Below are 24,874 nucleotides of genomic sequence, written 5' to 3' on the forward strand. Positions count from 1 at the left end.
CATGCTGAGCAACTGGTCTTCTACTGTACCCTATGGAAAGAATGATCCTTAGCAATGCTTGAGGGTGAAATAACCGAGTTGTCTGCCTTCTTTATCAAAGGACAAAGAAAGCCCTTCTTGGGATAAGCCATGACAGCACTTTGGAAGATTTATAATTGTCTTTAGTATTGAGGGAAAAGCCAATGCTTGATGAAAAATGTATGACTTTGTAATGTACTGTTTGTTATGGAGGCTGAAGTTGTGTGTAACTCTTGAACTGCTGGTGTTCGGGTCAGTCTAACAAGCTCACAGCATACTGTACGTACATTAGGAGCAGTGCCCAGTTAATAGTGTATGGTTCTCCTGTGTAATTTGTTCTTAGGTAGCCTTCCTTCCTGTGACTAATGTTGATTGAGGTAATCTTTTTTCTACCTGACATACACATTGATTTGATACTTACTTACTACATTTTTCTTCCTTTCTCTTTTACCCTTTGTAATAATTGTCTTGGGCTAATAGTTAAAAATAAGATACAAACATGCAAAATCTCAAACTATAATTTTCCCTTTAAATAATTCACTCATTTTGTGAGATGATGTTTGTGTATTATCTATTAATTTCTTTTTGTAAGTATCGCCATGTCTGGGTGCTGAGCATATGTGGGAACTACTCTAACCTCATGCTACCACTATGACTTGAAGTTAAGCAAGTACAGGCGTACTATCTCAATTTTTACTGTGAATGTTTGAGAATTCTGAGTTCCTAGGGGAGTGGAAATGCCCTTTGATGATCTCAGTCACTTATCCAATAAATATTTTACTGCTTTTTATGCATCAGGCAGAATGCTGGACACAGATGATCCTATGGTATGAAGAAAATAAAATCAAAGCCATGTTAAAAAAAAGTCTTTGGAAGTTAAAGATTAAGACAGAAGTCAATAAAATATAAAAGACTACATAAACCATGGTAAACACAGTAAGAACATAATCCAGAGATCAGAAGAATAATTTATAAAAGGGCCTGACAGAGGGAAGGTATTAAAGATGAGAAAGAAGGTTCTTTGGATGGAGTGATATTTAGAATGGAAATGATCTAGAAAGCATGAACTGGAACCAGATAAGCAGAATGGCTAGAACCAAAGGGAGGGGAGAGAAGACCGAAGTGCTAATATTCACTTCAGCTAAAATGAGGAAGAATTTTACTCTTCCAATAAGTGTAGGACTGTATTGGTTGAACCACATCTATTAGAAACCCACATTTCTTGGTATTGTCTCTCTGTTTTATACTCCATAACGGCTCATCAGTCCTAGCCAACACCTCCAGTACAGTAGCCATGCAGATGGAGAAAGAAAGAAGAAGAAAACACTTCTCCTTCCATAAGATGGACTGGAACTTGGTCATAGGCCAGCAGATAGTTATAGAGAAGGCTGGGAAATGTAGTCTTACCCTGAACAGCCATGCGCCAGAGCTCTATTCTTGACAAAGAAGGTCACTGTTTTGAAGATAACTGGAAGTCTGCCAAGACACTTATCACATGAAAATCTAGTCTGGCTTGTTTGTCCCCAGAGGCAGCTGGCGACTTTTTCCTCTGCCACCTCTTGTTCTGTTTTCACTGCACTTTTCTTGAGGGGAAGGGATGAAGATTCATGTAGATATGCACAAGGTTAGCTACAATCCTCCAATGTACACAATCTCCAGCTAGCCCTGATACAGGCATGGAGGGAAACCCCACTAGTTAGTAAATAAAAACTAATGATAGACTTGGTGGTGTTTTCTCCCTTTGGCGCCTTGCACAGCAGCTGGCATGTGCTTAATAATTGCCTCTTAACTGGGTTATTACCTAATAGAGATGAGAAGAAACACATGGTATTCTTCAGTGGCCTGCCAGAATAAACAACAGATGGGACAAACCACCTTGGAATTACAGGTGAGACTAGGAGCTCAAAAATTGAGACTAGTTTCGATTTTAGAACTGAGTAGCCTGTATTATCAGATCATTTCTGTCATTAAATTGGAGTGATTTGATTTACAGCTGGACTTGAACAGTCCCTGGAGCAGAAGGGCTTTTTTCGCCTTTTAGATTTTGTGGGAAGGCTCTGTGGCTGGGCTGGAAGTTAACCTGGCCTTAAATTTTAGGCAGAGAAGTCAACCAACCTTCCAAATATTTGAGCTGCAGAGCCAACAGTAGGTTCAATGATGAAACACAATGAAGGAATAGAAATCTCTTCTTGTAGGGGAAGAATTCACACACATATACATGCACACACACAAGTCAAAAATGAAAAGTACTTGGAATAACACTTGGCTCAGAGCCACTGGTAGCTTTGATTTTTGTTTTAGTTATTAGATGAGACAGTATGAGAGGATGTAGAGTAAGGGGAATGCTCCTCAGCTGTTGGGCTACTTTAGAAATCAATTTGGCAATTTATCAAAAGCTTGGGAATCAGTCTACCTCAAGACTCAGCTATGCCTCTATAAACCCAAAGGGTGCTCAATCATACCACAAGGACACTTGCTCACTTGTGTTCATGGCAGTGCTATTCATAATAGCCAGACCCTGGAAATAACCTAGATGCGCTCAACCAAAGAACGGATAAAGAAAATGTGGTACATTTACACAATGGAGTACTACTCAGCAGTAAAAAGTAATGACATCATGAAATTTGCAGGCAAATGGATGGAACTAGAAGAATTCATCTTGAATAAGGTAACCTAGACTCAGAAAGACAAATGTGGTTCGTACTTACTCGTAAGTGGATATCAGTAAAGTTAAATTTCACTGTTTTCCAACTTGCACTGGTTTGCTCAGTGTCTTCTTGTCAGTGTTTGTCAGTCAGCCTTCTTTCACAGTGACAAACTACCTGAGAAAGCCAACCGAGGAGGACCATGGTTACCCGGCTCTTATGCTTTTTAGATCTCTCTATAGTCTTTTGTAAAGCAGAACGTCGTAGTGGTGATTGCATGGGAGAGCAGAGTATCTAGAGAAAGAGAGAAATGGGGCAGGATCTCCTCCAAGGACATTTCTCCAGTGACTTAAGGTCCTCTGTTCTTCCCTGCCTCCTAAAAGTCTCACTATAGAACAATGGGCTGGTGACCAGACCTTGATTCGCTGAACCTTTGGGAGCCATTTGAACTCCCAGTCATGTTCAGCCTTTTCACATTGTAACACAGAGTTGGTATCTACAAACTTCATGCTTAAGAGCCGCACAACTGAGTTACAAACAAAATCCCCCAAAGCCTGATAGAGTTTGAACTAAGCTTATGATTTTCATTGGACTGGATTCATGGTTATCAAGGGTTACATGTTTCTTAACATAACCCTCAACAAGTGATATTTTTGTTACCAACATGCATTAACCATATGGGGTTAAAAGCAAAGCGTTCAAAAACAAAGGCTTGTCATGGAGTAGGTAAGAATTAAATAGGTTCACAATTACCATGATTCAAACTTTGTGGTTGGCACATTCAGCCAACCATAGATTAAAAATATTCAGCGGGTTGGAAATCCAAGCAGGGGGTTGGAACTGAATGTGACTGTGTTCTTGTCCTTATTTCCCACCAATTATAGTGTAATAAATATTTATACATTGTTTATGTTGAAACAGACATGCATACTCTAGAGCTGGTTTGAAGTTTGTGAGGATGTGGGTGGATTATATGCTGATATTATTCCACTGCGTGTAAACTAGTTGAGCATTTCACAGACTTGGACATCTGTGTGAGGATCTGCAGTGAATATCCCTTGGATACTGAGAGACAGCTCTATAGATCTGTGATGCTTAGAAAGTAAAATTAAGAATTAAAATGTAGAGAACTGTAGTGTCTAAAACTAGGATTGTGAGGTTACTAGTTAGAAGTAGTAGTTATGGGAAATTTAGAAGGGGGAGGAAAATCAGAATAGAGGCAATTTGTTCAGTTGCTGAAGTGAACCAGTAACCTCATTATAATTAATATTTATTATTTTCCAGGACATATTATTTCCTAGAACTAGTAATTAAGGCCCATTAATGACTATCGATAAAGGCCATATATAAACCCGGAGCATAACCATAAACTGATAGTAGTCTGAAAGAATTTGCAAATTGGCTATTCAAGCACTCTACTCAAATCTTGTATTGACTAAAAACAATTATAAACATCTTGGAATAGCCGTTTCTTAAACCTAGGGCAAGTTGAGACAGGAAGGGAATATCTAATTACCTGTCACATCAAATTAAGATTAGTGAATTTTTAGTATCATGAGAAAAATGGCATAAACTGGGATTATAGCTCAACCACCCATTTCTATCTGTAACTCAAGATCTGAACTGTTGAGGGTTAGGGTCCCAACTATCCCTCCAGGCCTGATTATAAATCAGCAAAATCAAGGTTTTAGAGATGCCACTGGCTATGTTCACACGAGTGTGAATAATCCAAAATGGTGGTTCTCAGCTGGGGCAGGTGTGTAGGGGCAAGGAAATATCTGGACATGTCTAGGAGACCCTTTGGTTATGACAACCAGTGGGGAAGGAGGCACCTCTGTCATCTGTTGGATAGACACTCAGGACGCTGTGATGTTCTTACAATGCACACGATCTTTTTCTCTAAGATTTACTCAGCCCACATTGTCTGCAGTACTGATTCTGACCAACTGTGATAGAAATCGGTAAAGATAGTTAGTTAGCTTTGGCCACCACATTTTAAGCTTCAAAAAAGAAAATGTTCTCTGAAGTTCTATAGGTTTATATAAGATTTTTTTTTCCTCTAGAGACAAACAATGTTACTAATTCTCAACCTCCAGAAGATGGAAACTGTTTTTTTGCTTATGCCTGGACAACAAGGGGAAGACTCTGTCTCCTACATGGCTAAGGAGCATCACAGGATTTTCTGTTCTTATTGTTGCCAACTTAAAGGAAAAGACAATCTGAAGTGTTACATTACCAAACACACACACACACACACACAAATAGACATTACACAACAAAAATTCATTACAGAAAAATTTTTTCTGCAATGATTTTTTGTTTCCTGTTAAAGCTCAGCCCAGTGTACATGAGATGCTAAGATGCACAGCCGGAGTTGGGTTTGGAGATGTCCTGGGCATTCAGACTTCATCCCGGAGGAGAGGTGAGTGAATGGCTGTCCTTGGACTGCATTCACTTTCTCAGTATCTTATTTAGTTTATTAGCTTGATTTATAAATTACACTTCATAGTTTGAAAAATTAGACCATAGCCCCTCCAAGAAATACCTGTGCAAAAGTTTATTTTTAATAGTTATAGAAATAAGAAGGTATCTTATATCTTTATGTTTCCCCGCACCCCTCAGGAGCCTCGAGATCATATTGGCTCCCTTAAGTTAGCTCACTTCTTAGTACCTTTTTAGGTAGCACCCTTTCTGTCTCCCCTGAATTTAATTAATCAATTATGTATGTTACCGACATTATATTTAGAGTCAGAGCTTTACAACTTGGCTATTATGTAGGAGGCCTGGATCCACCTCTGTAGAATGCAGTGCGTTTCCCCAGGCAGTGTTCTCCATGGCTTATTGAAATCATTTATGTTATGGCTGTTTTCATGCCAGATGTTTGATCTAGGAGAATGGGGATCATATGTTTTTGTTCACTGGTGTCTGCCAAGCACCTAGTCCTGAATCAGACCCCTAGTCCATCTCAGTCAGGATTTGTTGCATGAATGAATGAATGAGTGAATGAATGAATGAATGAATGGGAGCCCAAACAATGCCACACACAAGCATGTGTCAAGTGGATATGGGGTTGCCGCCTCTTGACTTCAAGAGTCATTCCCTCACATCTGGCAATGGTGTGGCGAAGGATTCATTTGGAATCCTCACAAACTGGCTTCTTCAGCTCATACATCCTAAAATGTCAGCATATACGTTGGTGAGTGTAAAGGAAAGAGTCTTTACACTGTTTTATACAGTATTGCATACACTATTGTACAATAGTGTCTATACACTATTGAAGAACCAATACCGGAACAGCTGAGTGGAAGGAAGTCTCATGGAGGATCCTACTGGCTATAGCAGTGATTTCTGCGTACAGAGGGAGACATTTCTTGCCAGAATTCTGGGCATCCTTAGTGGAGGCTTACCACATCTTATTTTGCCCAGCCAGAGCAACTGGAATTGCAGTATTACAGAATAAAGATCGCTTCATATGAAATGCTTGGGTCCAAAGTGTCTTAAATGTCTAAATTTTTCAGGTTTTTTTGGAATATTTGAGAATCTCTACTCCAAAATTCAAACTCTGAAATGCTCTAAAATCCAAAGCTATTTTGAGTTCAGCACTCAGAATTTCTGACTTGGAAGCATTTCAGATTTTCCATTTAAGGGTGTGTGTGTGTGTGTGTGTGTGTGTGTGTGTGTGTGTGTGTGTGTGAGTGAAGATATATCTATATCTGTATATCTTACATGGAGGTTATAAACTCCCTCTAGCCAATCACAGTGAGATTTTCAGAAGAGTTTTCCTGTGTGCCATCAGGCCCTCTAATGGTCCTGCCCATCCACATTATAATAATGACTAAAGTCCCACTGAGACTCTGTGAGGCTGATCACTCATAATGCAGAGAAGACACTGAGCATGACAGGAACCCACAACAATGCCCAGCAAGTACTGCAGCCAAGACGGCCATCATAAAGGGAGATCTTACTACTAACATGGTTATTAGTCAGCTGGGGAGGGTTCCTGAAGGGGGTCACTGATTAAAGCAGTAAATATAAACCACCCCGAGAAAAGGCTATATAAATCCGACTTCTGAGTTTTCTTCCTGAGATCATTTTAGCAGTAAGGTTTTACATTATGCATTCTAGGAAACTCGTCTTGTTCTGCAAAGTGTGTTATATTGTCAGTATCTAATAGAGTGCCTAAAAAGTGTATGGGAATGTGGAGTTGAGAGAGTTCAGCTGCACTGGCTAGAACAGAAAAAAATGGGCAGGGCACAGTGGTAGAGTGATATCCGGCTTCCAAACATGGGCAAAGCACAGTGGTAGAATGATATCCAGCTTCCAAACATGGGCAGCCACTAGGAGTTCCCTAGTCCTTCCCCCTTGCACTATTTTTAATTAAGCATTTCTTTAATGTATTCATTCATCTGGATATCTTTTGGGGGGGGGGATTTTAAAGACAAGGGCCCAAAGGGCACAAACAAAGTCACACAATACCCTGAACTGCGGGGCCCAGTCGTGTCACGATAACTCTGTGACTCTGATCTCATAGCCCCACTCATGATCACAGTCACAGGGCGGGGTGTGAGTGAGGGAGAGCCGCAGTTGTGACACACCCCTTTGGAGAGTGGTCCAGGATATTCCCACGCGGAAGAGCACACTATTGTTTCACACACCCCCTTTTTATCAAGCCGCGCCCTCCTGTCTATTCCCAGTGTGACCGTATTTCCGGATTCCCTTTTCAATTGGTCCAGAATTTCAGGCATATATACAATGAACTATGATCACACCACCCCTACTGTCTCCCTCCAACTCCTCCGGGATTCCCCAGCACGCTTCCCCCCAACTTAATGTTGTCTTAAAAAACAGCAACATACATGCTCAATGTAATCGATCAGCTTTATCCCCCCGCCATGTGTGTGCATGGGGGGGGGTGTTCATATATGTGTTTAGGTGTGAGTGTACATGTGTGTTCGTGAGTGTGAGGCCAGAGGACAACTTCTTACTGGGCTGGGACTTCCCAGGTAAGCTAGTTGGCTGGTCAGTGACCCTCATGGATCTGCTTGTCTCCACCTCCCCACCACTGAGTTAATATATGTGCGTCACCATTCAGTGCTTTTGTGTGGGTTCTGTGGGTTGAACTCAGCCCTCTGTGTAGAAGGCAGACGCTTGACAGTGAAGATGTCTCCCCAGCCCAAATGTCTCTTTTCCAACCCAATTATAATCATTTTGTAATCCAAGTTTCTAGATACGTTTTTGGTGAGGGGTTACTGCTTACACATATCTGCTATCCAATTAATATATTTTTTAAAAAATGATTCAGGATTTTTAGGAGCCCTGGTAATGTTCTTTTTCTCTCCATGGAAGACTTGGCCTTTGTTTTCTCTGTTTTGCTCCTTTATTGAGGCAGCTCCAGTCAGCTCAATTGCTAGATGCTGCCTGGCGCTCAAGTTCTTGTCTTAGGGTTAATGTAATCACTATGCTTTCCTCTCCCTGGGAAGGATGCATCTCTAACAGAATTGCCCTCGATATTTAAGTACTCTTGTTTTCGTTGGAGCCGGCGTGCTCAGAGCGTTAATGCAAACTTGTGCTTGCTCGTTATCTGCAGAAAGCCAGATGCTAAATTAATTTGCTCTTCTCTTGTGTTTCCTACACCCTGTCTGTGTTGTGTTCTGGTGGATTAGGACTTGCTGAGCATCAGGGGCAGAATGGTCACTCTGTTTATCATGTTTTTGCTCCTTGCTCCAGCAGCCGGGCCAGATATCACGCCCTTTATCTCGTGAGTCATGGGAGGTCATGGATACCATCAGCTCCACAGTTAAGACCCAGGGTGTTGTCCACACAACACACTACCTTATTAATGTGCCTTACTTCCTCTCATTGTTTTCAGCTTGTTGGTTTTCCTTTTTCCAGTTAACTCAGTCTGTGGATACTGGTAGCTAGACATGGATGTGCAAAGCCTGTCTTCCCCAGCATTGCCAGGGAGGGGGCTGGGGTAGGAGATCCCTGGCTTTCTGTGCACCCTGGCTGGGGGCCTCCCCCTGCACATGCTAGGTTTCTCATGCCAAGATTTCCTATCATGTGCAGAAATGAGTTTTCTATGAGCCCCTCCCGAGACTTCTTCATTGAATACTGCCGCTTTATAGTCCTCCCTGTCTCCCCAAAGATGCCCAGTTCTGAGCTCTGCTGCCTAAATGAAGCTCTTGCTTTTGTAAACTGGGTCAGATTGGGAAATCTTTCCAAGCCTACTTTTTGGCACCTCAGATGAATACATGAGGAACTGGATAGGCAGTCCTGTAAGGACTGTTCGTGGTTAAATAGCTCAGACAAATACCTGCCTTCAGCATCTTATAAAATGCTACCAGTTGCCAGCGTTTTTGCCAATATTCTCAAGCCCACAAGAGACCAAAGACCATCCGTGCCACCTCCACCCATCAACTTCTTAACCTTCTTTCCTTTAGCCAGAGACATGGTGTAGAAAGAGAAGCAAAGGAGGCTGAGACATGTGGGAAAATATTAAAGCAAGAAAGCATCTGATGAGTGTGTCCCGAGTGCACAATGAGCAGGAGAGCCTAGGGGAGAGTGTAAATGCAGAAATAAGGCGGTAACTAATGATGTGGGGTGTGTGCCAGGTGTGACAGAGCCATGTGAAGGAGGGTATTAGAGGGGATGGGTGAGCAGGAGAGCCTAGGGGAGAGTGTAAATGCAGAAATAAGGCAGTAACTAATGATGTGGGGTGTGTTCCAGGTGTGACAGAGCCATGTGAAGGAGGGTATTAGAGGGGATGGGTGAGCAGGAGAGCCTAGGGGAGAGTGTAAATGCAGAAATAAGGCGGTAACTAATGATGTGGGGTGTGTGCCAGGTGTGACAGAGCCATGTGAAGGAGGGTATTAGAGGGGATGGGGTCTCCACAGTGGTGACACCTCAGGTGGAAGCCTGGAAGATGAGACCCACAGGGAGTCCATGAGAGGAGCCTTACAGGAGCCATGTAGGAAAAGCCAAGGACAGAGGCTTCAGGCAACACACTAGGCTTGTGTATTGTGGCGGCACAGAAGACAGAACTCCCTCCAAGCAATATCTGAGATGACCCCATTGTCCTTACCCTTCCTTGACTACCAAGCCCAGCTTCAAAATATGGCAGTTATAGGACATCCACATCCCATGGGGTCAAAGAGTCACTCCCATAGTCCCTTTTCTCTAGGCACAATGACCCAGAACTGGCTTTTATCTGGAGTCAACTCGGATATAAAGCCACTGTATGGATAGAAAATTTTGGGGAGAGAGCCCACAAATAACTTGTCTAATCTGGTGACACAACTTGGCAATATTAATATTAATAAATCTGGTGACACAAGTTGGCAATAAAAATCCATTCTTTCTTTAGTTATACAGTTTGCTTTCTCTGAAGAAGAGGCCAACCTCCTGGGGCTGGCTTAGCCAGCAGCTCAGACTGACATGCTGAGAAACAGGTCTTTCTTACCAAACAATGGCACCATTGGGTTTTAGTGTGCTGATTAAGCACATATCCTGTATTAGGTATATGTTCTGGTTTCTCTATTCTTTCACTAATGGAACCAGATGAGGGAAGTCCCCGAAGGTTGTCTCTGGCAGCCACACTACCGATGGGCACAGCTGTTGGGTTTGGGGTCAGGCAGAAGGCTCCGGCACTTGCCTGTCTGTTTTTCTCCAGCAAGAGAAGTCAGAAGGCACAGAGAGGTGGGAGTCTGGATTCCTGCCCAGGAAGTAGAAGTGATTGTTAAATGCCAGAGGCTCTTACTGACCAGTGTGTTAATGGCTCTTCTAGTAGAAAGAAGAATATGTAATGACTCGTGAAGATCTTGTGAATGCCATCAACCATTTAACTATATATCTTGGGGAAGAAAAAGAATCCGAGACCAGAAAGTAAGAAAATGCCATGGAGCAGCCTGGGGACAGTTATAGGAGAGAAGAAAGTAATATAAAAGAATGTCTAAACCCATGTGGCATTGGGAAGGGTTAAGAATAGGCAATCACAGTGACATTTCAGTCTAGCGCAGAAGATGGAGAAGGTTTGGGAAATGTATCTGGGAGCCTTCATCTTGATCCATGGACAGCAGGCAGAGAAGAGGGGAGAGGGAGGAGAGAGGAAAGGAAGGGAAAAGGAGAAGGGCAAGAGAATGTACTAGGGCCTGGTGTGGGCTTTGGAAACCTCAAAGCCCACCCCCAGTGACACACCTCCTCCTAAAGGGATACACTTCTAGCCCTTCATAACAGTTCCCCTGGGGACTAAGCATGCAGACACATGAGCCTCTGGGAGCCATTTTAATTCAAGCCACCACTCGAACATATTCCTATATTTTAACTCTCTCTCTCCCTCCTTCCTCCACTTCTTGTGGGGGTCTAGGTTTTGCTGTGCATCACCTACACCCCAACATTTGACCTGAATGGGAGTGCCGTGCTGAAGATCGCAGAGGTGAGTATGCCAGCTGCTCACAGTGGGTCTCTCCCTGACTTGGGGGGGGGGGGTGCTTGTCTAGATCTGAGTTCCAGCAGAGAGACTCTGACCACTTCTCCGATGACTCTGGGGAGTCCCTGCTGGTTTGCTTGGTGGGAAACACACTGGGTGACCAGCCACCCTTACTCCTAACACCATGGGTCATAACTCTGCAGGCTTGAGACTTCACATATGAAAGCGACAGAACCAGGCTCCCACTCCACTGCACCCGGGCTTGTCCTTTCTCAGTCTGCTTTTTCCCTAAGAATAATTGCAAAGCGTTTTCTGTTGAAACGTCCTGTGTAAGAAGCCAAGTGTGAGATTTATAAAATGTTTTATTGATCCAATTCTGTCTGCCCTGAGAAACGCATTCTGTGGCTGTCATTGACAAGGTCCGTCTTTCCCATCTGTGCTCCACTAAAGTCGCATGTGCCTTCCAGCACGTTCCAAAATATGTCCAGCAGAAAACCTGGCTCCTTGAAAGTCTGGCGTGTGCCTTCATGTCTGAAAACAGTGTCCTCTCAGAGCTGAGCTTCACTCTGCCTGCTAGAGTTTCCCTTCCATTCCTTGAAAAGAATGTTTTCAGCATGGCTTGTTCCGGAAGGAGTACATGTTCAGACCATGAAGCAGCAATGCTGCTCTGCATTTGGAAATCATTTCTGAAAGTCTGGAGAATGTGGAAACTGTCCATGGCTGTCAAAGGAAAAGTTACCTAGCGCATAGCACACATGAAGCCGCTTTCAATCGCAGATTTGTAGAGATGGATAAACATTACAGGGGGAGGGGGGCGTTTATGTGTCTTGGTGTGTATATAAGCTCATAGTGAATGAGTGTGCTCAGGTGCTTCCCTGTTTGGTTGGCTCTTGCCACCCTCATCCTGAGGGGGTCTCCTAAGTTTCCCTCTCCCTCCCTCCCTCCTTCCCTCCCTCCCTCCCTCCCTCCCCCCCTCCCCCTCTCCCTCCCCCCCCCCATCACAATCACTCCACCTCATAGCCTGGTTGTTCTAGTTAGACTCAAAACCAGCATTCCACACAAATGGTTGTAGGGTAGACCAGAGTACAGTGTTCACCATTGTCTTTTTAAAATAGTTAGGGGAACAACTTAGGAAAAACAAAACAAACTCTGTAAGGCATGCAAAACTCCTCTGGGGATGGCGGGAAGGAATCCAGCTCTTCTTTGGCCTCTCTGTGGTAGACAGTGATGATCATTCAGGATGTCGCTTACCCTGAAACCTGTTGATCAGGAAGTGAGATGTGTACTTAAGTAGGAAAAATGAGCCTGTTTTCCGGAGGTGCTGTTGAGACTCTGAAGGGATCATTAAGCTTTCAGAATGTAAATATGAAGGCAATCTTGGTCTGTGTGTTGAACAGGAGTTCGCTACATTAACCTCTAATCAGAAAAGGTCTCCACTTCTTTGTTACATGAGGAATTTAGTAGAACAAAAATGACCAGATTTGTTAAACGGGCAATTACAAAATAAGCAAGCATTGTTAGCGATTCAGGTTCATGACTGCCATTACCAGTCCTCCACGTGGGCGCACAGTCCTGATGGTCAAGGTTAAACCAAGGGTTCTTTTAGCATTGTGCATAGGTTAGGAGACGTGTTGCGTTTTCCAAAGACAGTTACTCCCTAACTATAGGGAAAGACCGAGGGCACAGAAATTGTCAAGAGCTTCCATAAAAGATAAGGCGAATCATAGCCAAAAGCTGTCTAAAGCTGGTTTGAAATATGTATTTGATAGTTTTGCCTTATTGAATCCTAGGAATTTCTAGTTTCCCCCCTACCCCCACCCCCCACCAAAGCAAGCTTGTTGATCTCAGGGAAAATCTCTTTCGGAATCATGGTTGTTAGGTCTTGTTTGCTAACAATCTTATTTCTAAGGATCTTTCTTTATTACTCCTCCTACCCACTGTCATCTGTCTTTTCCAAAACAATGATTAATAAAAGCTATCTGTCATCAAGTCCCGAGAGCATGGCTCTGTATCTTCGTTCTCCTTTACTCTCTACTCCACCCCTGCTAAATAAAGAACCCCAAGCCGAGGAAAGTTAATTTTCCTGCCCTAGTTTCTGCAGCTTGCTATTTTTTTCTTTTTATACATAATTTCTTTATTTGTTCTTTGGAAATGTCACATCATTCACCCGAATTCTGCTCACCCCCCAGTACCCCCATATCCTCCCTCACCCCTGCAGCTCCGTCCTCCAGAAAACATAGACTGGATTGCAAGCACATGCTGCTATTAACCACTCTGCTCTGATGCTCACTGGGTACCATCAGTCTTAGAAAATGACGGCCTTTCCGTAGGTGTTTAATTAGATAATTGAGACATACTGTTTTTACAGAGGAAGTTAAATAGGGATGCGGTTGCTGTTGGCAATATGTGGACCTGTCACCTTGAACAAGTTCAGTCCACAAAAGTGAAGAAATGTTCTCTGGGGTTTCTTCACAGCCCGAAGCCCTTCCCTTTTCCTTTCTGCCCTGGGCTCCCATCTCTCTGTTGGTCCTGGTTTGACCCCTCTAGCCTGTCTGTTCATGGATTACTTACTTGTTACTAGATGGACATCGAGGGGGCTGGTCTTTCACTGCAGGGATTTTCGCATCTCTGTTTACCTCTGATTCGATGGTCCTGAGTGGCATTGGTTGTAGTTGGAAAACACATAGAATAATGAGAACACTTCGTTTTGGGGCCAGTTCATAGGGGAAAGGCTGGGTCTCAGTAAAACTGGACTCAGCAGAAGGCCCTAGTTGGAGTGGTGTGGGAATTAGTGAAGCAGAGTTTCTTAGGTCAGTGTAATGCACTAGTGTAAGCCCCAAACACAGAACACAACAAACACGATGGAGGAAGAAGATAGTTTTTCCGCATATGCCAAACTTAGCAGGATTTTTCCTTTCAAACTGAGATCTAAAAGAAAATTCAGCGAACTTCTCTATCTGGCGTTGTTGCCCAAAGTAAAACATACACTGACTTTCTAGGAACAATTCAACTGAAATTCGGTTTGGTCGGTGTATTCCATCTTTTTCTTTTTTCTGTTTCCCTCTCTCTAAGAACAGAGGGCCTTGTGGAGAGAAAGAAAAGGAGGCACATTTTAAGCAGGCATTCATTGCTAGGCCCATCCTTGCAGCTTTGAGAATCAGAGCTCTGAACCCTCAAAAGCCATGACATTCAGAGTCAATATCAAGTAAGAGATCCTACCCCCACCCCCAAATCTGGGATTTCTCCATAACTAGTCACCAACAAGCCTTTTTAGCTTTAACTAGAGATTCAGAATCACAGATCCAAGGAGGCGTTTCCATCAGAACAGAGAAGGGAAAATAGGCAGGACGGTAGCACTGTGCATCTTTCCCTCACAGTGGTCCAGGCTCTCGGGCTCTCAGTTGGCATGTGGCCTATGAGGCTGAGTGTCACCTCGTGAGTGCGGGTCACTTTTGCTTTGGAGTGCCACCTCCCAATAGAATGCACTGCTTGTGAAAGAATTCAGTGAGCAGGACTTTCAGCGTTTCCTCAGAAGACACACTTCATGACGAGGCTCCCTGTATGTAGAAAAACCCAAGCCTGTGGCTTCCCACCTAATAGTCTGAGCTGGATCACAGTAAGCCTCAGGCGGGGGCAGCTCAGTGGCCAGAAAACACTTCTTCCCACAGGTCATTCTACCTTTGTCATTGTTCACCAAACACAGCGACAGGTATCACACAGTCAAACCCATTATAGCTCCGAGATTTCCCACATTCAATGCTGCTGTGAACCAAACGGAGCTTTCTCCACCATCTGAGCTTTACTTAGAATTGTTCAGTTTGTAGGGCAGTGGTGGTGCATGCCTTTAATCCCAGCACTCTGGAGGCAGAGGCGGTTGGATCTCTGAGAGTTCAAGGCCAGCCTGATCTACAGAGCAAGTTCCAGGATAGGCTCCAAAGCTGCAGAGAAACCCTGTCTTGAAATACAAAAGAAAGGGAGGGAGGGAGGGAGGGAGGGAGGGAGGGAGGGAGGGAGGGAGGAAGGGAGGGAGGGAAGATTGTTTGGTTCACAACATCCCCCCCCTCTGCAGATGTGCATTTGCCTGTGAAACTTGGAAACATGAGCTTATCAGAGTGGTAATGATCAGGGAAAGAGTTCACAAATGCATAAAAACAAATTTCCAAAGGGATTTTAAAAAATATGGCTAGTTATTTTTTATTAATAAATACTTTAAAGTCACGCTGATCCTTTCAGAAGGATTTGGAGGCCAGAGCAAGAGAACCCAGAGCAAGGCCGGCGTCAGTTACAAGAGAGCAAGAGCTTATTGAAAAATTGAAAGAGCTGGTCTTCTCGCTGCCCGATGCTGAGGACTGTCAGTGATAACCGGATGTCTGGTGTATGTGCATTATTCTGCCTCTTTCCCAGGTGTGCATCGAGACCTACACATGCAGCTGTCACCAGCGCAGTATCAACACTGCTGTGCGGGCCACTCTCAGCCAGATGTTGAGCGACCTGACTTTACAGTTACGACAGAGGCAGGAGAACACGGTGAGCTAGCTTATCACATGGCATGTCTCGCGTGGGTTTGGTGATGACGTGTGTGTTTACGTGCCATATGTCCCAGGCCCTGGGCCCGCCCGTGCTGCCATGGCTACTTCCCACTTAAACAGTGGGAAGTGCTTTTTATTGGGATGTTTATATAAGGTTAGCTATATATATTTGCCTATTTAGCCCCAAAGTATGGAGCGCTCTTCCTTATGGTTTTTGTAATAAAATATAATGAAAATAAAATTTTGATCATTGTTTTAAGTTTTTACCTTTTTTCCTTTAAAAAATCTGTTTCTTAAAACTTTTGCTATTAAGTATCTTTTTTTATTAAAAACATCACATAGGTGGCTAGAGAGATGGCTCAGCAGTTAGAAACACTGGCTGCTCTTCTAGAGAACCTGGGTTCAATTCCCAGCACCCACATGGCAGCTGACAAGTGTCTGTAACTCCAGATCCGGGGGAGCCAATGTCTTCTTCTGGCTCCTCAGGCATCAGGGGTCCACGTAATACACAGATATACATGCAGGCAAAACACCCATACACACGAAATAATTTTTTAAAAAATTTAAAACGTATTGTGGTAGTTAACTTGTAAAATGAAAAGAAGCAGCGGCTCATCGCATGCTGAGTCTGGATGTGATTTCCTGTGGTGATAAAATGATAACAGTAGGTTGTCCCCCACCTTCCGGAGCCAGCGTGTATCTCATGACCTCAGAGCCCACTAGAGCATTCTTCTCCAAACTTGCACAGATGGCCTAACAGGAGCGGCCAGGAGACCGAAACACACCTTTTTTGGGGGGTGTTTTCTTCTTGAAGTGTCAATAAGACATACGTCTTTGAAAGAAGTGTTTTTCTCTGGCCTTAAAATCGGCCTCTGTAATAAGAACTCATTAAAAGTCCCATAAAACGCAACCACGTGCTCACTGAGATGGAGCTCGTTATTTTTTAGGGTAGGAAATCGCAGTTGGGGTTGGAAATATTGCAGACAGAGATGGGTTTCTCAGCAGTTTAATTTAAAATATTTCTCATTTTTTGTACTTCAGTTGTTTTCTAATTTTCGAGGAAACCGTGGACTTGAAAGAAACCCTACAGATAGTCAAGTCAACTTTCTGCATTCCTTATTCTACAGATGAGATAATAAAGCCTGCGGAGATATAACTGAGCTATAAAATTAATGAGCTCTCCTTGAAGGAAGCAAAGTTAAGGCCTGGACTCTGACTACCAGTGTCCTTTATCTACTTGTACTCTGGCAGCCGGTGCAGGCAGGCAGCAATAATTTGGAGAAACAAATACTGGTTATTTTTCCCCTTTTGTATTTACTATACCCAAAGTCCAAATTTCTGATAAACCAAGTTATCTGTTACTTTAGCTAACCCCAAGTTAAAAAATGATCTCATTTATTCTATGACTTTAGATATGATAGGTATAGGAATGTTGGCTCAAAAGAATCTATAAATGGAAACCATATTTGGAGAAAAGAAGAAATTTAAGATGCTAAAAAATTGTACAGTAATATCATATTGCATCTTTGCTAACTGGTGACACAATTGAATATTCTACTATTAATAATACCTAAGATTTTGAAATAAAACACTTAAATGCAATATTTCAAAGTACCCCCAATTATGTTCATTTACTCTTATTTTTGGAATTATAAGTAGAGGGCAGTCATATAATATTTGGGGCAAGGTAATGTTTGTACCTGTGACAGAACATGCCATATAGCCTAGCAGTATGGTAAGATAAATCATTTTGGGTTTTGTGCATATAATTTATGTCACACAATGACAAAAATCACTTAGCAGTGACATTCTCAGAATATGTCCCTACCATTAAATAGTATATAACTATGTTAGGTGTCAAGTCATGTGCCTCGGTCTTCTATTGCTTAGGCTTCCTTAAGAATGGTAGCAGGCACAGCTGAGGCGGTCTGGCTGTACACTGCAGAGGTTCTATGTCTCCATCCTGAGTTTTATGTGAGCAGTCAGCCTGCTGGTCCTGCTCATCACTGACCGTCTAGACTCACCCACGTGAGTGGTCAGCCTGCTGGTCCTGCTCATCACTGACCGTCTAGACTCACCCACGTGAGTGGTCAGCCTGCCGGTCCTGCTCATCACTGACCGTCTAGACTCACCCACGTGAGTGGTCAGCCTGCCGGTCCTGCTCATCACTGACCATCTAGACTCACCCCAATCACAGGCAAGGTCCAAAATCAAGTGGACAATTGCTGTTCCCTGTGACTTCCTTTATATTTCTCAAGTTGTCCTTTGTAGATGCATTGCCTGTCCCAGAAAAATGAAATCCTCTGGATGGTAACCTTGGAAGCATTTGTGATGTCTAGTAGAGGGAACTGTCAGATTTTCCACCTAAAAACTAGATATTTTTTTCAAAAATGATTAAAGGGGAGTGTCTATCAGAATGATAAAGTTTGCTCTAAGGAAGTTATGCGACCCCCAGGGGATACTCAGGATTACCTGGGAAGAATATATATATATTCTATAGCGTGACTCATCACTGGAAAGACATCCTGGGCCGACTGAGAATTAGGAAGACCTGGATAGAGCAGAAAGACAGTAAATAATGTAAACTACAAAGGTATTAGCATAAAGTCCACCTTCCACATAAGGTGTGCAGCACCCGCCCCTCTCCCAGGCCAGATTGCGGTTCTGATTTTGTATCCCTATAAATGCTGAGTCATCATCTCACTGTATTATTGAGTTACTTAGATGACCACATTCATTGCTGACTTATAAGCTGCTGATTTTTCAAAGTGAAATTGCCACATATAAATATCTAGTGGCTGGACTATCCCTATATCTCTACCTTTAAATGTCAGTCTTGGAGACACGGATATAACATCTCACAAAATCTGCTATGATAGCAGCTGCATTTGCAGATTTTGAATAGAGAGCAGTAGACATGCGTGCCTGTAGTGAGTCTTAAAACTTACAGCACCATGGGATGATTTACGTGTCTGTCAGGTAGCTAACTGGCATGAGAATGCTTGCCCATCAAACAAATCCTGCTGTAAGGAAACTGAGTCACCTCCTTCCCAGTCTCTACAGTCACTGAGTAAGACCTGCTGTGAAAACATGAGCCGTCTTACCTGTAAGCCTTTCACTTCCTGTTTTTCCTAGGCGGTATCTCTGCTCTAGGAATTCTGGATCTATCTAACAACTGCCAAGATAGGCTGTGTGACAGTCACAAGTTAATAGGCTCCCCCAACAAACGGGAAGGTGGTGCTCTGAGCTGTATTCATCTTTGAGCCTGTATCTCCAAGTCCAGCAAGGATGATTCTTCCTATGACTGTGTCTAGATCTGTTAGGGCCAGGTAAAATGTATCTGTCACCTTGTAATAAATTGTCTGCACGAAGATTAACTCACCTCTTCAGATAGGACACTGCCCAAGTTCTAGCCCAGCAATGAAAGTACACCATGAGGCTTAAAATCCCAAGAAGTGTTTGAACTCTCGAATAGTTTATTTTGGAACCTGACATGCTCACAGTTTTTCTCCTTAGGGTTGTGAGCAGTAAAATGCTTCCAGCATTGCTTGGGTATGACATCCAGAGTACCCAGGATGCCCTTTGCTTTCCTAGAACTTTGCAATGTCAAAGAATCAGGACTCTCTTTGCCTGAATCTCCTAACTAACTCTATGTGTCTCCCTCACTAGATAGTTGAAAACCCAGATGTCCCGCAGGAATTCGGGAGTCAAGGTATTGTGTTTAGTTTTTTTTTCTAGACCTTTTTAAATGATTGGGGTGTAAGAATACCTACCTGATGCATGGAATTGAGGGTGTAAAGATGGTCCGAGCTCTGCTTGGCTTCACCTTGCTTAGCATTATCTAACCAGCTGCTGTCTTCTTTCTGTTCCTACAGTCTCCTGTGCCAACTGTGTGAGGGAAATTAGCACTTATATCCCTCCTATTTGGAGGCTTTTTGTTCTCCCTCCCTCTCCTCCCTTCTTGTCTTTCTTCCTTTTTTTTTCTATTTTTCATTCTCCATGGATCCAGGTTTAATTGCTAAAATGAGAATTGAGCAGAGAGTTACAGAAACCTGAGTGACATGTAATGTTGTTATTCTAGAATTATGTTGTTCTTGTTTTTAATTCACCATACAGCTTTGCATAACTGTAGAAGTAATTTACTTATAATGAGAAATGATCTTTTGTTTTTTTCCCCAGGGTTATCTTTGTGTGTTTTTCGTTTTAAAGGAGTAGCTCTGGTCCCTTCTTCTCTTTTCTATGATTGTTCTGGTAGCCTAAAAGAGGCCTCATATCTAAAATCCTTTAAAAACCCATCTAAATCACAGGATGGAAAGGGCATTGAGGGGACTTCTGACACCCACCGGTGTCTAATACTTGCACCTCCTCTGTTTTGAAGGCGCTACAGTAGAGGCCCTCTGTGATGACGTTGTCTCTGTCCTCGCTGTCCTGTGTGAGAAGCTCCAAGCCTCCATAAAGTAAGTCCCCTTCCATCCTGGATGATATCCAACAGCTGTTCACTTTGAAAAAAACTTCTATTTGTCACATCATTGACGTTATAGAGTATCCATCATCAGTAGTTCCCTCCCACCGACAGTTACCTGTCATTCCTGAGAAATACGTTCAGAGATATCTGTCCATCCCCGCTTATTAAATGCCATTACTGAAGTGTATTATTGTCTTAAGTGAAAATGAGGCAACAGTACCTAGAAAGAAGAGTGATTCCCTTGATCCCAGAGCTGAGGAGAGAGTGGGGGACTCAGAGCTGGTGGCTGTAAGAGTGGGTCCTGGCTTGGGCATGGCTCTACTGTGTGACGGCCAATGACCTTTCTCATGGGACATGACAGGACTTTTGTCCTCTCTTAGTAACAAGATTGGACTATGCAAGCTTTTTTCTTCTGACATTCCCTACTATGGTCCTTAGCTTTCGGATTTTGGTAGAGAATACAAGCATGCTAAGTTTATACCTTCTAGACAATTATTAATATATATTACTTATTGTATATCAGGTAAAATAATATATGCCATATAAAATATTTCAGTATTACTGTAGGAACAAATGAGCAAACTTCCTTAAAAGTCAACTGATGCCCACCCTCTAAGGTCATCAGGCTAACAAAATTAGACTTCCTAACTTGTTACATTGGGGGAGCATGTACTTCCTGGGAAACTAAGGAGGACCCAGTAAAAGCAGATTAGGATTTCATAATATAATTTGAGTTTCAGTTAAGTGATTTTACAGTAAAGTAAGAGTTATGTTCAAGGATTGAGTCTTGTCAGGATGTGTGGTCAGTTCCAGCATCAGCATCTTAATTTCTATGTAGTCTGTGAAGGAAACATTTGGTGGCTGAGTTGTCACTAGAGAAGAAGGCAGTGGTGCAGGAGAACAATTCTATATCTGTCAGTTATATTTTAAATAAGCGCTGATTGGTCAGTAGCCAGGCAGGAAGTATAGGCGGAAAAAACAGACAGGAAGTAGAGGTGGCACAATGAGAACAGGAGAATTCTGGGAAGAAGGAAGCCATTCCTCCCAGTCCTGCCCAGATCACCAAAAAAGTAGGATGTGACCTGCCCTTCTAAAACATGTACTGAGCCATGTGGCTAACATAGATAAGAATAATGGATTAATATACATTATAAGAGCTAATAAGAAATCTGAGCTAATGGGCCAATCAGTTTATAATTACTGCAGACTTTCTGTGTGATTATTTTGCGGCTAAGCTAGCCAGGTGGCCAGGTCAACAAGCAGGACCTCATGTTATAAGACACCTCTCACAGGAGAGGGAATTTGGTCAGCTTCCTGGATACACCCTCTGTACTGCCCTGAACCGTGGTTCAAGTGTGGTTGCCCATGCGCTTGGTCACCATTATGCACAGGTCTTGTCTGTTCTTAACATTCAATGGTAACATTGATTGATGTTCATCAGAAAGGCTCATCTGGCTGGCAGCAATGCAGGAGTCGCCACTATCAAAGATGGGTCTTCCCCACCCACCCTCTCTAGGCCTTGGCACTGATGGCAAATGCAGCGAAGGTCACTGAAACTTTGAAAAAATTAAGAAAGATTGTGGTCATTACTGGAAAGAAATAAATGAAGCCTTTTAACAGCTTCATAATGAAAAAAAATCGAGCTTTTAAATTATACAGAAGTCTCTTCTTTGTAATCCTGGTGATTTATAATTAAAATATAGCCATCAGGATAAATCAGAATGAGCCTGAAGGCCTATAAATGACAGAATTGAACTGTATACTGTTCATTGATAGAAAAAAAATCTTCAATTGGGTCCTATAAATGCTTGGCCCTCAATTTATGATTCTTTGCACACTGGTGGTTCCAACATGAGCCACAAAGACCTGAAAGGTGATCATATAGTCTGGCTCATCCAGGGCATCAGGGCTTTTCCTGGTGTGGAAGTATTACAGGCATTTAGCTTTGCTATCTTTAAGAGAGTAGTATTATGGGTGTAGTCTTATAAATGACTCTGTGACTGTTGTGTAGTAGATATTTGCCGTGTTCTGGCTCTAAACTGGTTGGTGTGCTCTGACAATGGCTGACACTAATTCTACTCTATGATGGTGTTGGGAACATTGGCATTTTTAATGACAAAATTAGTCCGTAGGTTTTTTAGGAAAGTTCCAAGAACAAGAACAAAGCTACATAGCAAATGCATGCTCGCTCTCTCTCTCTCTCTCTCTCTCTCTCTCTCTCTCTCTCTCTCTCTCTCTCTATCTCTATCTCTATCTCTATCTCTCTCTTGCCTCTGTCTCTCTCCTTCCCTTCTTCCTTCCCCCCCTCCCTCTTTTTCTCAAAGCCAAAGGGCAGAAGTATCCATCAGCCATGGAACACTTCTTAACTCTATGATCCAGGGAGAGGCAAAGCAGTTCCTATGGCCCATAAAACATTTTTCTCTTGAGTCATAGGCAGCCTTAGGCAGGCTGCTACTCTTGCCTCATGGTTTGGAGAGGATGTGCAGTCTTGGGTTTTTGATCCATGTCCCCTGATCATAATCCTGCCTCTGGAATTTGATTGCTTATGGTCTCTGCCAATAATTTCAGTACCCTAAGGTGAAGGGGTGGGCTTTCTAAGATTAGGGTGCTACATGAATCATGTAGCAGAATGCCTCTCTGTTAGCTCTCTAGTGTTCATCCCTTCCTCGAGTGTTCGTGTTCATGTGCTCTCTTCTGGTTCTACTCCTCAGTTCCTTCTTCTTCATTACTAAACCAGACACTCCATCTGTCTTCTCAGTAGCTCTTCCCCTCTAAAACCCCAATGGGCAGGATTTCTCCTTACCATCATTTTCAAAATCAGACTCCAGGTACCTCCAAGGGCTTAGTCTCATCCAGACGTGTGCTTGTGACATACTCAGTCTCTCTGGAGAATTCTGAAATATTTGGAGGTACTCGGTACATCTCGCCAAACAGGCCTTGCCGATGTGGTAGTAACAGAGTCCTATATTAGACAAACTGAGTTGCATGCTCTCTCTCCAGCTCAAGAATTTCTCAGAGAGTAGAATGTGACTCCTCCTCTATATGTCTTCTGCCGCTCTGTCCCAGTCTCCTTCTCCAAAGAACACCGGACAGGACTCTGTACCAAGGCATAGAATCAGCTAGGCCAGTCAGAACGACTGTATCAATTGCTCCCATTCTGCTGCAGCTCTTACATAATTGCTTGCTTCCTTCTCTTATTTTTCTAATTAAATTCAAATCTGGACCAAAGGACAGCAAACATTTGGAAGAAAAAAATGTTTAAAACCCAACACTGTGAGAACTACAGAGATGCTGAAAATACCGCTGATTATCCTCCTGGGGGATGACCTCCCTAGCTAGGTGGTCGCTCAGCCTATATGAGCCAGTGTCTATTGCAGAGAGTTGTTCTGCTTGGATGTGTACCTAGGAAGATCTTAGCGACAAGCAAGCAATGAAGCAAACAGCACATAATCTGCCAATCATGAAATGCTCAAATGAAAGACCAAGAAAAGTTGCTTATAACCTTCCTAATTACACAGTCTTCCCACCCCCATGTATCTTGAAAAATTTAGCTAGGTTCTAGGCTCATCCTCACTCCATGCATCCAAGTGTTGGCCTGTCTGCAAGTATACAAGTCCAAAAGACTTGCACACTGTGCAAATGTTCAAAGATCTCTAAGCGAAGAGCATGCATGAACATCCTCAGATTTTCTGAGCTCCATTTCATAGCATGACTCATGCAAGACCATAAGAACCTGATATCCAGACTCTGCAGCCCACATTTAAGCTGTCGTTCTGTCTCCAAGGAGACTCCTGGGCCAGTTACCTTGGTGATACATTCCTGTCAATGAGGCTGATGCGTGGAGCCTGCAGTGTTTCCCAGCAGGCTTTGCAAATATTTGCCATAACCCTGACAGCTCACCATTTCCCTCCTAGACTTATCCCTGATGACTTCAGAAATTGAGAATCTTTACTTTCTATCTTTACTTTCATTGTGCAATCCTAGACAAACTTTTGAGGAAGAGATATTTTTGCATTGGGACATTGAATCTTAAAAATTATCCCAGTTTGTTGTCGGAAAAATTAACCCGAGACACAGTAAAGATGATCCTTCCAGAATTGAGTTTTCTTTCCTTTTTAATCTAAATAACATTTTTCATTTATTTTACATCCTAACCAGTTTCCCCTTCCTCCTCTCCTCCTGTCCCCTCCCTTTTCCCATTTCCCCATCTCTCCATCCATCTCCATTCAGAAAGGAACAGGCTAGTGGACAGTGTGGCTCTATTGTTCAGCCCTCTCCCATCCATTCAAGAAAAATCATTCAAAATCATTGCCTGGGTGAAACTTCAGACATCTTCGCACAGTGGTGTCTCTGTCTCTCTAATCCCCATTCCATCATCATCATTATTATTATTATTATCATCATCATCATCAAATCTCATGTAGTCCAGATTGGCCCTGATCCCTATATACAGCTACAAATGACCTTGAACTGATTCTCCTGCATTAACTCCCCACGTATTTTAGGGAAGGAGGCCACTTATTTGTTTCCGGGATGCCAAGACTCCCAAAATAACCACACAGAAAATGTATTAATCAAATCACTGCTTGGCCCATTAGCTCTAGCTTCTTATTGGCTAGCTCTTACATCTTAATTTAGCCCATCTCTATTAATCTGTGTATCGCCACGAGGCTGTGACTTACCAGGTAAAGTTCCGGCATCTGTCTCCAATGGGGTTACATGGCTTCTCACTGACTTTGCCTCCTTTCTCCCAGCATTCAGTTTAGTTTTCCCCGCCTAGCTCTGCTCTACC

At 43.0% G+C, this 24,874-nt stretch overlaps 1 protein-coding gene across 2 annotated transcripts in view; it reads left to right on the forward strand.

Annotated features, from left to right (window-relative positions):
- The window catches only part of Arfgef3 (ARFGEF family member 3), a 152,479-nt gene that overhangs the window by 62,798 nt on the left and 64,807 nt on the right, over positions 1 to 24,874 (forward strand). For both annotated transcript variants that reach the window (XM_075948204.1, XM_075948212.1), the window contains 4 exons: positions 11,026 to 11,094; positions 15,493 to 15,615; positions 19,287 to 19,329; positions 19,996 to 20,074. In XM_075948204.1, the coding sequence (XP_075804319.1) occupies positions 11,026 to 11,094; positions 15,493 to 15,615; positions 19,287 to 19,329; positions 19,996 to 20,074 (314 nt within the window). The remainder of the gene's footprint in view (positions 1 to 11,025; positions 11,095 to 15,492; positions 15,616 to 19,286; positions 19,330 to 19,995; positions 20,075 to 24,874) is intronic.

Source organism: Microtus pennsylvanicus, chromosome 1 (assembly GCF_037038515.1).
Source record: "Microtus pennsylvanicus isolate mMicPen1 chromosome 1, mMicPen1.hap1, whole genome shotgun sequence".
Classification (NCBI taxonomy): Eukaryota; Metazoa; Chordata; class Mammalia; order Rodentia; family Cricetidae; genus Microtus; species Microtus pennsylvanicus.